The 15,786-nt window shown below is 39.1% G+C and overlaps 2 protein-coding genes across 14 annotated transcripts in view; both read left to right on the top strand.

The window, feature by feature from the left end:
* LOC100749661 (ryanodine receptor) overlaps window positions 1-10,829 on the top strand; it is a 42,814-nt gene extending 31,985 nt beyond the window's left edge. For 5 of the 11 annotated variants that reach the window (XM_024364845.2, XM_024364840.2, XM_033318625.1 and 2 more), the window contains 17 exons: window positions 258-351; window positions 666-914; window positions 1,089-1,112; window positions 1,473-1,493; window positions 1,604-2,015; window positions 5,453-5,857; window positions 6,028-6,244; window positions 6,314-7,172; window positions 7,260-7,462; window positions 7,754-7,997; window positions 8,121-8,408; window positions 8,496-8,782; window positions 8,854-8,914; window positions 8,985-9,263; window positions 9,348-9,504; window positions 9,589-9,754; window positions 9,836-10,829. In XM_024364845.2, the coding sequence (XP_024220613.1) occupies window positions 258-351; window positions 666-914; window positions 1,089-1,112; window positions 1,473-1,493; window positions 1,604-2,015; window positions 5,453-5,857; window positions 6,028-6,244; window positions 6,314-7,172; window positions 7,260-7,462; window positions 7,754-7,997; window positions 8,121-8,408; window positions 8,496-8,782; window positions 8,854-8,914; window positions 8,985-9,263; window positions 9,348-9,504; window positions 9,589-9,754; window positions 9,836-9,998 (4,129 nt within the window). In that variant the 3' untranslated portion in view covers window positions 9,999-10,829. The remainder of the gene's footprint in view (window positions 1-257; window positions 352-665; window positions 915-1,088; window positions 1,113-1,472; window positions 1,494-1,603; window positions 2,016-5,452; window positions 5,858-6,027; window positions 6,245-6,313; window positions 7,173-7,259; window positions 7,463-7,753; window positions 7,998-8,120; window positions 8,409-8,495; window positions 8,783-8,853; window positions 8,915-8,984; window positions 9,264-9,347; window positions 9,505-9,588; window positions 9,755-9,835) is intronic. The other 6 variants (XM_012394776.3, XM_033318641.1, XM_033318638.1 and 3 more) reach the window with 2 other exon arrangements.
* A 1,060-nt stretch (window positions 10,830-11,889) lies between these two features.
* Window positions 11,890-15,585, top strand: LOC100749546 (solute carrier family 35 member F2-like). Of its 3 annotated transcripts, none has more exons than XM_024364535.2 (8): window positions 11,890-12,044; window positions 12,513-12,622; window positions 12,748-12,941; window positions 13,688-13,850; window positions 13,981-14,137; window positions 14,219-14,429; window positions 14,626-14,753; window positions 15,182-15,585. In XM_024364535.2, exons 1-8 carry the CDS (start codon window positions 11,926-11,928, stop codon window positions 15,387-15,389), a joined length of 1,290 nt encoding a protein of 429 aa, XP_024220303.1. In that variant the 5' UTR covers window positions 11,890-11,925; the 3' UTR covers window positions 15,390-15,585. The 3 variants fall into 3 exon arrangements, with proteins under 3 accessions (XP_024220303.1, XP_003484551.1, XP_033174419.1); XM_003484503.3 differs by having other exon boundaries at window positions 11,892-12,044; window positions 15,197-15,585; XM_033318528.1 differs by lacking the exon at window positions 11,890-12,044 and having other exon boundaries at window positions 12,512-12,622; window positions 12,698-12,941.
* The last annotated feature ends 201 nt before the right edge of the window (window positions 15,586-15,786 follow it).

Here is a 15,786-nt window from a genome sequence, read left to right as displayed (position 1 = left end):
AATATTAACCATCAACAATGACCCCTGTAATTGTTTGTTAGTGATCTAACAACTGTAGTTGTGTGTGCATGCTGCTAAAAGGCAACGAAACCTCCACCATCTCGGGATGGATGGAAGCGTGTGCTGTGCGCAGCAAGAAAAAGGGCAGCGATTGCATGTCTGCGTAGTGAGCCACTTTACAAATTACGAAGGTAAAATGAACGTTTAATGGCTCTTCGAGTTTTGATAAATGATAATTATTTCACATATTATTTCAGGCATCGGGCTATAAATATCTTCGCGCGGACATACTACGAGCTCTGGTTGCAGGATGAGAATGTTGGCCAAGAAGTGATGATTGAAGACCTTACGGTAAGAATATGTTTCGTGAAGAAATATTTTCTTCCATAATTATCGTTTTATTCACTGTGAAAATGAGAATTCACGTGGACGAAGAATAATACCGAACTGAGGAGTGAACATTTTGTGAATGAATCTGTCTAAAGTATCGGTGGTTAATCACATACAATTCAAATTAAAAAATATATGCAATTCATATGTAATCTCCAAGAATATGATACGATTGAGAAGTGAGACAGTTTTATATGCATTGGCAAAAGTTTGAAAGTTACTCCGTTTAAGAGTTATCGTTATTCATATTTTGTTTCTATTTCTTTTCTTGAAAGCAATCTTTCGAGGACGCGGAACTGAAGAAAATGGACAAAGACGAGGACGAAGGAAAACCAGACCCACTTACGCAATTGGTAACAACATTCTGTCGTGGGGCTATGACCGAGCGATCTGGCGCGCTTCAAGAAGATCCCTTGTACATGAGTTACGCGCAAATTATATCAAAATCTTGTGGCGAAGAGGAAGAGGAAGGCGAAGACGAGGGTGGAGGAGGAGGCGAAGAAGAAGGTGGCGCCTCGATCCATGTAAGTACTTCCTCTAATATTCGTTGAAACATTAAAAAAACAAAGATTTCTACTAACGAAACTCTTTGAACTACTGAACATTCTTTTATGAAAAATACAAACATGGGAGATTGTCCAATGTGTTTGAAAATTATTAACAATTTCGTATCTTTTTCTCGCGTACTGACCTTGTAGAAGCGGGGCTATAAGCCACTTATGGTAAGGACAAGTAATCGTTTGCGGAAATTCAATTGCTTCTATACGTACGCTCGTTCGTTAAAAAATCCGATATTACCATTGCTAAATGTAATGTCAATCAATTGCTCAAAATTTCATTGTAGGATCTAGTTAACCTAATTTAAATAATTATTCCTATTGAAACATACACATACACAAGTTTGTAAATACGCTTGCATCAACAGTAGACTATTCCCTGATCACTCTGTACAAAATCAATTTTGTTCCCACATATGTCTATTACGTTCCTTTTCGACAATGATTCTCCTGTCATCCAATATCATAAGCATTGTCACTTCATTAACGAATTCTATGATGCTTTCTTTAATGCTCTCCCTAAAGCGACCGATGCACAAACTTATGGTAAGAACGAAGAAAATATAAACAGCTAAATAAAGAAACAAACCATCAAAAACTTTAAAACAGTTTTAACTTTAAAATTTATTCTCAATTCAATCTCGATCATTATCTAGGAACAAGAAATGGAGAAGCAGAAACTTCTTTTCCACCAAACGCGTCTCGCCAATCGTGGCGTAGCAGAGATGGTTCTGCTTCATATCTCTGCGTGCAAAGGTGTCCCTAGTGAAATGGTAATGAAGACTTTGGAATTGGGAATCTCTATCCTGCGAGGTGGTAACATAGAAATTCAACGAGGAATGCTGAACCACTTGAAGGAAAAGAAGGATGTAGGCTTCTTCACTTCGATTGCTGGTCTCATGAATTCCTGTAGCGTATTGGATTTGGATGCGTTCGAGAGGAACACGAAAGCAGAAGGTCTTGGAGTCGGCTCTGAAGGAGCTGCTGGAGAGAAGAATATGCACGATGCTGAATTTACGTGCGCCCTATTTCGATTCATTCAATTGACTTGCGAAGGCCACAATCTTGGTAAGTGTTCGACTGTGTTCGCGGAAGAGTCGTAAATTCTCGTCTCGATTAGTGTCGACGCCACGAATCACCCGAATTCCCCATCTCGATTAAAATGATAAGGATAGTTAAATAGAATTTGACGCAGGTTTTTAACGCTTAAATATAGCTATATATTTCAAAAAGAACACCTTAGAAGACTGAATGTGCGGATGAATTGCTAATTGATAGGAAAAATTGCTAGACAAGATAAGAATTGAACGCCCCCAAACTAGGTCGTTGCGAGTTATCAACTAAAGAGCGACCGGTCAGGTCCAACCGATCGGTCGATATCGCGAACCTTGAATGAATTAACGCTCAAGGTGGAGAAGGTTTAATATGAGGTGGAAAGTTAGGGTGAAAATGCCCACAGGAAATATTCTTGATGACCAACAAAAAAGGTTTATTACACTATTAACGATCAACGATTAACAATCAACGATTAACAATCAACGATTAACAATCAACGATTAACAATCACGTATCTCGAATGTGTTTGCTTCGAAGAATGAATCTCTTTTTGTTCGAAACCAAACGGATTCTTTTCTTTATTGTACATATGGTCATAACTTCGCTCGTTGATTGTGTACGGTTGCGAGAGTTCGTCATCCTCGGATTTGTCGTCTTCGAAGCGGGGTAAAGCGTCGGCCGCTTGTTGTCAAACCCGTGCTGATGTTGCGCGAAGTCTTCGATGTGGTGGTGGATACCTGTCGGCACGGTGCGGGGGCGTTTAGCGTACAGTCGCAGGCCTCCGTTCTTCTTTAGTATGACGTGCAGAGGTGATGCCCATGGACTTTTCGTTGACTGCATCACTCCTGGCTTGATCATCGTCTCAAATCCCGTCTTCACCTGCTTGCGTCGGTCGGAGATGAGGAGTGGAGATTCGAAAGTGGAAGACCCGTTCCGTGTCCATCGTAGGTCGGTCCACCAGTTTCCACAGTCTTAGGATTCGCGGTGATCGAAGTCTCGGTAGCGCTATCGCCGTTCACACCTCTTTTCGCTGTAGATCACGTCGGAATCACCAATTTGAAGTGCAATAGTAGTCGTCGCTATAGTGCTGCTGCTGCTGCTGATGTAGACCGTCGCTGTTTCTTCTCATTTATGTGCCATGGAAGTAAAATCGGACTACGGGCGCCGGGATTTGAAACTCGGGTCCCGAATGTTCGTAACCAAAGGCGCTAACCACTGCGCTATCGACGTCCGAGGTAGTTGGTGTCGAGTGTCGCCACAAATATACCGAGTATTAGTGTAATTTGGCACTTTATTTACACTTGTTGTATACAAGCAAAGTTTGATGTCCTGAACACGACGGATATTTTTCCTTTTCCTAACTCCTCGGACAGTTCTTCCTTTTCAGAAACTTACTCATCATTAAAAAATAAAAAATCTATAGATAAAGAAATTGCTGTGTTCAAAAAACTAGGAATCCGCCTGAGGTGATATTGGGTGTAATACGTTAAGGGGGTATTCTAGTCTAGAGGCATGAATTTCGGGCGATTTTTGAAGCTCTGTACAAACGAAACAAAAAATATTTTTGCTATCCCTTTTTTAAGCATTTGTTTATTGATATTTTAAGATCACGTAAAAAATTCACCGAAAAGAAAGACTCAAAAGTCACAAAGTTATGAGCTGGCAAAGTGGGTGGTGCTAAGAGAAAAGGGTGTCCTGGCGTGCATAATATCAACCCTTTTGGTCATCTAAAACAAAAAATCCGAACGGATTCTTAATTAGTATAGATGCTGCTATAGCATGAACCAAAGCATTGGAAAAGTCAAAACAACATTTTTTCACAAAATGGCGGCCGTTTGAAGGAAAGTTTCTTGTTTCGCATGTTTTTTTAACAATTCCGAATGTTTAAAAAATAGTAAAATTAAAAATTTTGTTCTGAGCGTAGTTCAGGCGATAGAGGAATGTATAAAGAACATTCATACCAAATCAAATTTCAAATAAATCGGTTCATTAGAACTTGAGATATCGTACACGCCAACTCGAAAAAAGTATTTTCGAGAAAAACGCGTTTAAAGTTTTGAGACAAGTTTCCGGCAGTTTTACTCATAGAATGGTACAGCATACTTCCTCTACTTCAAAATGCTTATTCTCCGAAGTTCTTTCATGGAGACGAGCAGTCCTGGCTTCCTTTGATGCTTCTGAAGCTCGGAGTTCAGAGCGCCCGATGCGAACTTTGTCTCGCCTGACTACGAACGCATTAGCTTCTGGGCCAATCGTGATTCCCATGACTTATAAAATTCCAAACAGTTACTATTTTGGGTTTCAGAACTCAAACATCGTTCCAATAAAGTATCAGTTGATAAGCTTTCATAAATTGGTTTTATTACTTTTAAAACGTCGTCATTTAGAGGAGGATTTTCGAACTTTTCAATTTTGCTACAGATGCATTAGTGAAACTGGTTTCTTCTTCTACGGTAAATTGATTACCGGAAAATCTTCTCTTCTTCGGTCTGCATGCCCGTTTAGAGCTGAATTTTGAATGTTTTTTATCCATTTTACTTTAAAATCTCAATATATAAAACAATTTTTACTTTTAATATTTATAAAACGTTGTCAGAGTTTCACGTACACATTGCTTGAAGGGTGGCTCAAAACTAACTTGAAATAAATACTAAGACGAAAAGATTCCGACAAAATACGTTTCTATGGCCTTGAATTAAAAATATCTTAAAAAAGGGATAAAATACAGTAAAGATTTTATGAGAGTTTTCATACGTAGGTAATCGGGCAGCATCTACCGTCTATTGCACATTTGTCCCGGTCGGACCGGAGCAGATGCCGCGTCACAAAAATGGCTACAACTCATAAAATAATTGAAATATTGAAAAATCCGTTTAAGGACATATTCTTGAATGTCTAAACTTTGGGAATATGAAAAAAAATTTTCGACTTTTTCAAATTTCTAGACTAGAATACTCCCTTAAATAATCACTCGGTGTTTAGGTCAACTATACATTTGTTAACTAGTGTCTTCTTTTGATCGCGTCGCATATCGCTCTCGGTTTCGCTAATCAATCTCGCTGCCCTGTTACAATTCTACTTTTTCGCTTCCTGGTTCAGACTCAACCGTCGATTGGATTCGATTCTTTTCTTTTTGTCGCCCCTCAATATCCCTACTATCCACGCGTTTGTTAGGCGTCCGCGACCGTTGTCACGCACACCTTCTTCTCTAACATTCGGCGGAAGGACCGTTGAGATATTGATGGCTCGTTAGGCACTTCGCTTCGGCGATATACATCGCTGCCGAGTGCCGCCACACGTGTAACGAATTAATTCATCTTCCTCGGTGATTAGCTTAACGATATAATAAAATTATGCTTCGGCCGAAAGAAGTTTACATTCACTGCGTGTATAGATATACAATGACGAAACTAAAGAAATATAATCGATATAATTTTCAATATCAATAGATTGGCAAAATTATCTGAGGACGCAAGCTGGCAACACGACGACGGTGAACGTGGTCATCTGCACCGTCGATTATCTACTACGCCTTCAGGAATCCATCATGGACTTTTACTGGCATTATTCCAGCAAGGAACTCATCGATCCTGCTGGCAAGGCTAATTTCTTTAAAGCTATCGGCGTTGCCAGTCAAGTATTCAATACCCTTACTGAAGTGATTCAAGGACCTTGCGCTCAGAATCAACAGGCACTTGCCCACTCTCGATTGTGGGACGCTGTTGGTGGATTCCTTTTCCTCTTCTCTCATATGCAGGACAAGTTATCCAAACACTCGAGTCAAGTGGACCTTCTGAAGGAATTACTGAACTTACAAAAGGATATGATCACTATGATGCTCTCTATGCTGGAAGGTATTTCTTCCGAATCGATAAAGAACTCTGTACGAAATTAAGCTATTTACTAATATAGCTATTTACTATATATAAAGTTAGATTAATAATTACTATAGATATCATCAACGATCATCTATATTTCTATATAATCTATTTCAATGGATGTTTCACGAGTTTTGGTATCGTAGGTAACGTCGTAAATGGAACTATTGGAAAGCAGATGGTGGACACGCTGGTAGAATCCGCAAGCAACGTCGAGTTGATTCTGAAATACTTCGACATGTTCTTGAAGCTCAAAGACCTCGTATCGTCGCCAAGCTTCTTGGAAGTGGATCTCAACAGCGATGGCTGGGTATATCCGAAAGATTTTAAAGAGAAAATGGAACAACAGAAGAGTTACACCGAGTATGTATTGTTCTTTATGTTTATATATCGAAGTTAATGACAAAAAATATCATAGAGAAATTTCTATAGCGAGGAGATCGAATTTTTGTTGGCCTGTTGCGAGACGAACCACGACGGTAAAATCGATTACGTGGCTTTCATGGATCGTTTCCACGAACCGGCTAAAGAAATCGGTTTCAATCTTGCTGTTCTGTTAACAAATTTATCAGAACATATGCCAAATGAACCGAGACTGGCAAGATTTCTGGAAACGGCAGGCTCCGTATTGAACTACTTCGAACCGTATCTTGGAAGAATCGAAATTCTCGGTGGAAATAAGAAGATCGAGCGTGTATACTTCGAGATTAAGGAGTCGAACATCGAGCAATGGGAGAAGCCGCAAATTAAAGAGTCAAAGAGAACATACTTCTATAATACCGTAGTTGAAGCTGGAGAAAAGGAAAAATTGGAGACCTTCATCAACTTCTGCGAGGATGCTATCTTTGAAATGCAGCACGCGAGTGCGCTGATGGCGGTAGAAGAAAGTGGAGGAATCGGGAAGGCGAGAGAATCATCGTACACCTATATGACGGAGGATGACGAAGAAAGAAACAAAGATCCCATCAGAAGAGGCATTCAAACATTCAAGGACAGCATTTACTTCTTTTTCTCCATATTCTCCCCTAGTAACATCAAGAACAAGATCGCAGAAATGCAACAGATGACGTTCCTGGAACTCTTCATTGGTTTCTTCAAGATGATATTCTATGCGTTCTATTATTCTGGTTTTGGCGTTGGCTGCATAATTGGATACTTTATGAAGTTATTGTTGGCGTTAATGAAAGGACCACATGTGGAAGAACCTGTAGTCGAGGTGAAGGAAGAGGAAGAAAAGCCGATAAGACATTTGCCTGCTTTGCCGCCAACACCGGATGAATCTAATCTACAGGTTTGAAAAAATATACAAAAATTATGCGTATTAGCTATAAAAGGAAGTTTACACAGACTGATTAAATTCTCTCGATTTTGTATGCAGGTACAAGCGTTCGGAATGGATATAACGAAAGAAGAAGGCGGGCAGATAAAGATCGCGCCCCACGAATCGGCAACATCGACTCCTCAATCGAGCATCGAAGAAACGGGCGAAAGCACACCGGAAGAAGCTACTGGCGAAGAAGGTGCAAGAGCTGAAGGTGGTGGAGACATGGAATCGCCTGTTTCATTGGCTGATTTATTAGGGTATAATTAAGTTTTCTATTTGTATACTGTTGTTAAAAAATCTGGTATCACTATTTGTTTCATAGAACGCAAACGTTAAAAAAAGTCAGTATATAATCCTATTAGTTTAGAAAACTGTATTGGTGAACAATTTTATCGAAGTAAAGGGTATTGTTACCGATACTTGTAGTAGCAATTTCGAATTAATAATAAGATTAGCACGTGATTCCATACAAGTACAATTCGAAAAGCAATTCAACATTTTTATTAGCCTATACATGATACGAAATATATTTAAATATTTCTGAACAGAGGTGAACAAGCTAGAGCCCAAGCAGCAGCCGCAGCAGAAGCAGCGGCCGCTCAACAAGCAGCCATGGCTGCTGTCGAAGCGGAAGCGAAACAAGAAACGATAACAGAGCCTTCAACATCTACTATCGACTTCTCCGAATACACCCATCGTATCGTCTCCTTCTTGGCTAGAAACTTCTACAATCTAAAATACGTGGCTCTAGTTCTCGCTTTCTGTATCAATTTCATGTTGCTGTTCTACAAGGTAAGCGTAATTCTTCGCTTCAAAACTTTACCAGATAAGCAAAGTCGTCTCTCCGCTTAAAATTTTCATGAAATAAATAATGTTTTATTTTACATTACTGCATCTTGAATCATCGACTTGTAGGTTACATCATTGGCCGGCGAAGGGGATGAGGAAGGAAGCGGACAAATGATTAGTGACATATTGGCAGAGATGTCTGGCGAGGGTGCATCTGGTTCTGGAAGTGGCAGTGGCATAGAAATAGGCAGCGGGAGCGGGGAAGACGAGTCGGAAGAAGAGGAAGATGCGTACGCGTTAGAATACGTGGAGGTGTCGGAAGATTTCTATTACATGGCACACGTTATAAGACTCATGGCTATTCTTCATGCCATCGTCTCTCTTGCTATGCTGGTTGCCTACTATCACTTGAAAGTACGCACGTTAATTATTATTGCGTATTATTCAACTCTCTCGTATTATATGAATACGTTTGTGTTAATATGTAAATGTATGCTGTAGGTACCGCTGGCTATCTTCAAACGGGAAAAGGAAATTGCGCGACGCGTAGAGTTCGATGGTCTGTACATTGCCGAGACGCCAGAAGAAGATGACATCAAGGCGCATTGGGACAAGATGGTGATATCGGCGAAAACGTTCCCCGTGAATTATTGGGACAAGTTCGTGAAGAAAAAAGTTCGACAGAAATACAGCGAGACTTACGACTTCGATTACATAAGCAACTTGCTTGGCATGGAAAAGACTTCGTTCAGCCAACAAGAGGAAGAGGGTTCTGGTTTGATACACTTGTAAGTATAATCACACAGATTTTATAGCTTTTATACGAGTTTCTATTTACTTACGATCTTTGGTTCTTCAGTATCGTAAATATCGATTGGAGATATCAAGTATGGAAAGCTGGAGTCACCATCACGGATAACGTAAGTAAATAATTAATATTAATAAAATTCAGTTCGTTCAGATACGTTAAATTATTATATTTGTTTATAGGCATTTTTGTATAGTTTATGGTATTTCACATTTTCGATCCTTGGCAATTATAACAACTTCTTCTTCGCTGCGCATTTGCTGGATGTCGCGGTTGGTTTCAAAACTCTGAGAACGATCTTGCAGTCCGTCACGCACAATGGCAAACAACTTGTATTAACAGTGATGTTATTAACTATCGTCGTCTATATATACACTGTCATAGCCTTCAACTTCTTCAGAAAATTCTATATTCAAGAAGAGGACGACGAAGTCGACAAGAAATGTCATGATATGTTAACGGTATAACAAAAAATGTTCTCTCGGTGCTTATGCAACTTGTTGGAACAAATTGTTCAACTATCTATATTTATATTTACGTTTCAGTGCTTCGTATTTCATCTGTACAAAGGTGTCAGGGCTGGTGGTGGTATCGGTGATGAAATTGGCGAACCCGATGGCGATGACTATGAAGTCTACCGTATCATGTTTGATATCACTTTCTTCTTCTTCGTCATTGTCATTCTATTGGCCATTATTCAAGGTAAGTCGAAGAAAATTTTAATGTCTTTAATAGTATTCTATTTGTTGGCACTAGGACGTTAACTGCTGTTTTTTGGCACGATAGGTTTGATCATCGATGCATTCGGTGAGCTTCGAGACCAGCTCGAAAACGTAAAAACGAACATGGAGAGCAACTGTTTCATTTGTGGCTTAGGAAAAGAATATTTCGATACGGTACCGCATGGTTTCGATACACATGTTCAACAGGAGCATAATCTTGCTAATTATATGTACGTTACGTTCACATACGTTCGTATGTTTCGAGCAATCAATTATCAAGCAACTAACCATCGTGGTTTAAATTTTTCTAGGTTCTTCCTTATGCACTTAATCAACAAACCAGACACGGAATACACCGGTCAAGAAACGTACGTGTGGAACATGTATCAGCAAAGGTGTTGGGACTTTTTCCCTGTCGGTGATTGCTTCCGCAAACAGAACGAGGCAGTGGAGGAAGAGGCAAAGAAGAAATAAACAAATTTTTCAAATTTATGTCGTTTTACATATAGCTGAATGACCAATCGATCGATCGATTTACCAAGGAAGATCTCCCTTCCTGAAATGTCTTCGATAATCTTAGTCTGTAATTTCTACACGCAAAGAAAAGATATCGCGTTAAGATATCGCAAACAACATTCGATAGCGTACGATTTCAATTCTTCAAACACTATACTCTCGTTAGTTTGTCGATAGATAAACTACATTGAACGCGTGTATATCTTCTACATTCGACATCTATCGTTATTCCAAGTTTTAAGCGAATTCTTCGACGCGCGGATTAGAGCACATTAATTAAGAATTGCGCGAGTTGCACGCGTACGAGATCGAAAAAATTCGCATTTCCAGTAGAGCGTGCAAACGAGCGAAACAAGCTGGGAGACTGGTGAAATATTTTTCCAACTTATTTTTCCAACTTTGTAAGGATGGCTGGACACACCGTATAATCAACAGTTTCCTCTCCTTAGATAGATAATTTACAAAGTTGTTGATCATCGACAAAAGAACCGACTGCACAAATCTACATTATCATAAACGTTACGATTGCCTTCTTTTCATACGTCGAGTGACCACATCTTGTGCATGATGATTTAATTCATTAACATAATGTTTGAGATATTACAAGAATATTACGTAAGTTGAAGATGTTTCAAAGTTTATATCAAATTATAAAGGTTTCTGCGCCACGTGGAAGCTCTTTAAAGATTATTGACGACTGAAATCGCGATATAATCAAACATGTCAATATGTTGTAAATAACGATCTACGACAAGATTACCTGAGAATAAAGAAAGACATACTTCTTTATTTCGATGTTCTTTGCTCTTTTTCCAATCCCTCGCAACTAATATTCCATTAGTTTCTGAATAGTATACTGTCATAAGTAACCGTCGATTAACATTTTATAAGTTTATCGTTATCGTTCAATATCATATCCGCTACTAAGTAACAATAACAAAATTATTCCTCGAAACTTTCCCAAGAAAACGTCATCAATTACTTTTTAAGTACAATAAAATACACTTAAAATAGATCGTATGATTGGCCTTGCAACCCTACTTTTCAAAACTTTTCATCGGAAGCTCGCAACACTCGCAGCTTCAAACCATAACTTTCTAACAATGTCTGATCAAGCAACTATTCATCTTTATTGATCGGTCCATCTTTCAAAATTTCTCGTCAGGAATACGTCACAACTCAAAGAACTTTAGATACTAACTTCTTAATACTATTTAGTTTAGAAATTTACCGAAGCTATTCATCCTTAACGATCGATTTATTAAACATCATCAAAGCTTACAAACATCGGAGCTTAAAATCGGAACTTTCTAACGTTACCTGATGAGAAAATTCAACGAAGCTATTTATTTTTAACGATCGATCTTTCAAACCTTCTCGTCGAAATTCTCAAACCAAAGAATTTCCGACCGTGGCTTTCTAACATTATCCGATAAAGAAGTCCCAAAGAGCTATCTATCATTGCTTTCTAACGCTATTTAATAAAAAAGTTAAGGAGCTATTCAACCTTAGTGATCGATCTTTTAAAACTTCATCTTAAAAACTCACAATCCAAGAAATTTCGAACCATAACTTTCTAACGCTACCTGATAAAAAAAAACTAAACAAAGCTTTTTTTAATAAAAATGATCGACGGATCTAGGTAAATCTCGTTTCCCGATAGAACGCAAACTGGACTGTATTCTTATCGATCGATGCAGCGTAGCAAGATAACTAAGGGGATGGACATCCATAGAACAGCGTGTTTCTCGGTTTTGCACACTGTTCCTCGTCGCACTCGCAAAACGAAAAATGCCGGTCCTTGCTTGTGCAAAGCCGATGGAGGGAAAGAGGTCGCGCAAGCGCCTCTCTTCTAGCGCCTGTGGCTAAAGGCCTCGGGGCGAATATGCACCCTGGCATGGGAGTGTCAGCGGGTGATCGTCGCTACGGCGAAAATACGGTGATGCAGTCCAGGAACGGGGTCTGCGACAAGATCGAAAATTACATATCGGACCTGGGACAATGGTACGTAAGCAAAAGCTGGTTAATCGGTAAGGGAACCTCCGATTGGAAGTCGAATGTCGAACCACTCTTGAACCGGCTTCTCGCCTCCTTTAAACCGGAGAGAGGAAGGGGAACACCAGAAATAAAAGTGGCGGGTGTTTAGGAGCAATTTTCTTGCGTACAATTCGTGGGCGCAAAAACAACGTTCTCAGTTCATTGATCTCGTGTTGTCTCGCGTCGAGGACCTGTTACTTTCATGGAATGTAATTTTCATATTTACTTCAATCACAGACAGTTTTTGGTATGATCTTTTTATCGTTAAAAAAATACCGTTCAAATCTCAATCGATGATTTATCATTTAATTAACCTTGCGTTTACTTTAGAAATTTCCTCGCTGCTAATTTTTTGCAATTTTACAGCTACATCATTTCAGGCTTATCATGTATGAAGTGCTTGATGTCTTTAATTGCGTCTTTCGTTGTTAACAGGTCAGTGTGGAGAGCGATAATACTGGGACAATTTCTATCCCTCGTGTTATGCTTCATGACACTGGCAAATCATCACATCAACACTGCGTATCAACTCGCGCTTCCGTCCGGTATGTCATTAATGATTGATCGCATGCATAAATAATCGGCGTACATTTACGCTTTACGTTTGAAATCGTACGTAGATGTATATATATTTGATATAACGAGCTAGCAAATTTTCTCCGCGGAACAGGACAAAATCTCCCACATTACGTTATGATGTGTCTTGTGTACACAACCTGGATGTCCTGCAGAGGGGTAGGGAACGGCCTAATTTCTGTCATACGAGCCCGTGGATGGAGGTACTTGCTACTAGCTCTCATTGACGTCGAAGCGTGCACACTTGTAACATTCTCGCATCAATTCACTAGCCTAGCCGGGATACAGGTACGTGCTAATGATGTCACGTGGGATTTCAACGTTGTACTTTGCCAAACAACAATGACGAAGTTTTTAGCTTTCGTACGTCAGAGATTACACGATACATTAATTATTGTATTTTCCTTCTCGCATACTCGAGATAAAAAGACAATTCATAAAAAATGTCATTAAAAGCGAAAGAGTTTGCTATACAGACGTGGAAATTCTTTTATACGATAAAAACCTTTTGTTCAAATTTCTTCGTTCTTTTGGACGAATGCAAAATATTTCTTTAGTAACTTGCTCCTTTTATTCAATATTTCTCCCTTTTTAAATATAAATTCTACGAAGCTCGTATTTATCCAGAACTTAGAAAAGGCGGAACGACATCATTGAATGTAAAAATGGCTTATTCTTCGTCGTTGGTATAGAGCTCCGTTTCGATAAAACAAGGTGCAAGCGCTGCATCGCACAATCTATATGCAGTTGAGAATGCAACTTTCGTCACTTAGCCATCAATTAAACGGCGTACGTAGTATTTGTGGCTGAGATGAATGGCACGGAACGCAACTATTGTATCGGATATATACTACCACCAACGAAAGGAGGATACCAGGTCTTCGACCCGGCATACTTACCCCTCGTCGTCTACTCTTAATCGAACGTCACGCGAATATCACGAACTTCGTTATCCTCACCCATTCCGGATTAAAATTTTAACGACTTAAAAAATCGACAATATTTAACTTAATTATGAAATAATTTTGTTTCAGCTGCTCGATTGTGTGGCCATACCAGTCGCATTGGCGCTATCGTGTTTAGTTCTAGGAGTGAGATATCGGATGGTGCACATAGTCGGCGTTTCTGTTTCTTTGATGGGTGTAGGATGCTTGGTTTGGGCAGGGATTGACGACAATAGAGATCCTGCGACTACAGGTGATTGTTTTACAAATTCATCTATATCCACAACATTCGTCTACGGCCGAATATTATAAATTTCAAATTAGAAAAAAGAACCACCAAAGTTTGTTATTGAGTTTTTCAATTTAAATTTTCTTCCTCAAAGGAAAGAATCACCTTGTTGGTGATATGCTGTGCCTTGGAGGCGCGGTATTCTTTTCTATAACAACCGTACTACAAGAATTAACGGTTAAGACAGTCGATATTATCGAATATCTCGGCATGATCGGTTTCTTCGGTACTATATTATGCGGTATGCAAACGTAAGTACTGTTCGCCAGAAAAAAAGATTATTTTCGATGCGATATAATTGATTGTTACGATTTATATCGTTATTATTCCAGGGCCACACTAGAGAGCTTGAAGTTAGAATCATTTCAGTGGAACAATGTACCAGTAATAACGTTCTTGATAGTTTACTGCATCACGCAATTCGTGTTTTTCTCGTTGGTACCTGTTATATTGTTCGAGTCCGGTGCAACTGCGTTGCAACTAGCATTACTGACCGCAGATTCCTTCAACGTTTTATCTGGCATGCTGGTCCATCAATACAAGGTATATCTTCATTCGATACGATCCTCTCAGATTAAGATGTAATCGGAACATAACGTCATTGTTCTGGTTTGTCGTATGTGTTCGAAGCTGTGTTCCAAGCTATGTGTTACGCGAATAAAATCATCTGTTGCAACAACCTGTATAACAAACAATACATGGCTACATATGCTAATAAGCCTCGTTCCATCTGTTCCAGTTTCACGCATTGTACTTCGTCTCGTACACGCTCACAATGACGGGCATATATATCTACGCGATAAAGAGAACACCAATGTCGTCGAACTCGCGAAGACAGCACACTGAACCCACTGCTCCAGATTACAGGTAATGTTCACAAAACGTTTTAAAAAGTAACCCTTTTTAATTAGCGAACAGTTCTTCCTTGGAAGGTACGTACGATCGCAAAACTTGTATGTTAAGAAAAACGTCAAGGAAGATGTCAAGGAAACGTTACTCGTGGTTTCTTAAAAGAAGCAAAATATAAACGACACTGAAAAATCTTAAAGATTTCAAGTGTCAATTGATTCGAGCTTTTTTCTTAAATGCTCAATTTCATTAATGTTCTATTCATTCACCCTTCGATTGAATATGTATTTTTTTTTTTATTTTTCTTTTCAAAAGATGGTTTCCGCGAGAAACTCAATTGCCATTCTCTCTTACAATAAGAACAACTCCTCCATTCCCGTTATATTTTTTTACTTTCATCATCGGCCCTGACAAGAAATTAATAAACGATTGACTGTGGATTAAAGAGACGTCATTTTAAGACATATGTCTCATCCCGACGTTGGAGAAGTGGAAATGGCAACAAGTTCAGGGATGTCCGGCGTGAGTGGTACCCTCGACGTTAGAACGTCGACCCTTGGCAGCGAAAAAGAAACTATGGACGCGACAAGTATACCGCCAAGCGTTAGTTCTGATACAGCCTTCACCTCCTTTTACGGAAGTTATTACGATTAAAGAAATCTGCAAGAAGACGCACAGAAAACGTAGAGTCAAACCGAAGAACATGTGTAGATTCGCCGTGTGCGCGCTCTTGTTAAAGTTTTACACCAAGTTCGAAATTGATGATCACAGAGGTACATTCTTTCGTTTTCTATGATGTTATACAATATAAGAGTAAATAGATCTCCTCGATAAATAAGTTAAATAAGTTCTAAACTAAAGAACTTAACCAACATAAATATCGATTAGCCGGGTATAAATGCGATCTTCATTGTTGATTTGACTGTTTATCGAAATGTAAGAATAAAAATACATTCTTGTTGCTCAACATACTTTGTAAATGATAATGTACGATTTAATACACACAACTAATTGTTACTAGGTCTAAATACCGAAGGACGTTAACTAATTT

Source organism: Bombus impatiens, unplaced genomic scaffold (genome assembly GCF_000188095.3).
Source record: "Bombus impatiens unplaced genomic scaffold, BIMP_2.2 scf_0017, whole genome shotgun sequence".
NCBI classification, from domain to species: Eukaryota; Metazoa; Arthropoda; class Insecta; order Hymenoptera; family Apidae; genus Bombus; species Bombus impatiens.
Note: the sequence above shows the minus strand (reverse complement) of the source record. Positions and strands in the feature narration are given on the sequence as shown.

What these genes read in the sequence shown, in the direction of transcription:
- LOC100749546 (XM_024364535.2), top strand. Translation starts at nt 11,926, where the DNA reads ATGCACCCTGGCATGGGAGTGTCAGCGGGTGATCGTCGCTACGGCGAA. An exon ending in TCAACTCGCGCTTCCGTCCG is followed by an intron (nt 12,623 to 12,747) that starts GTATGTCATTAA and finishes TCCGCGGAACAG; the next exon opens with GACAAAATCTCCCACATTAC. An exon ending in CCCACTGCTCCAGATTACAG is followed by an intron (nt 14,754 to 15,181) that starts GTAATGTTCACA and finishes TGTGGATTAAAG; the next exon opens with AGACGTCATTTTAAGACATA.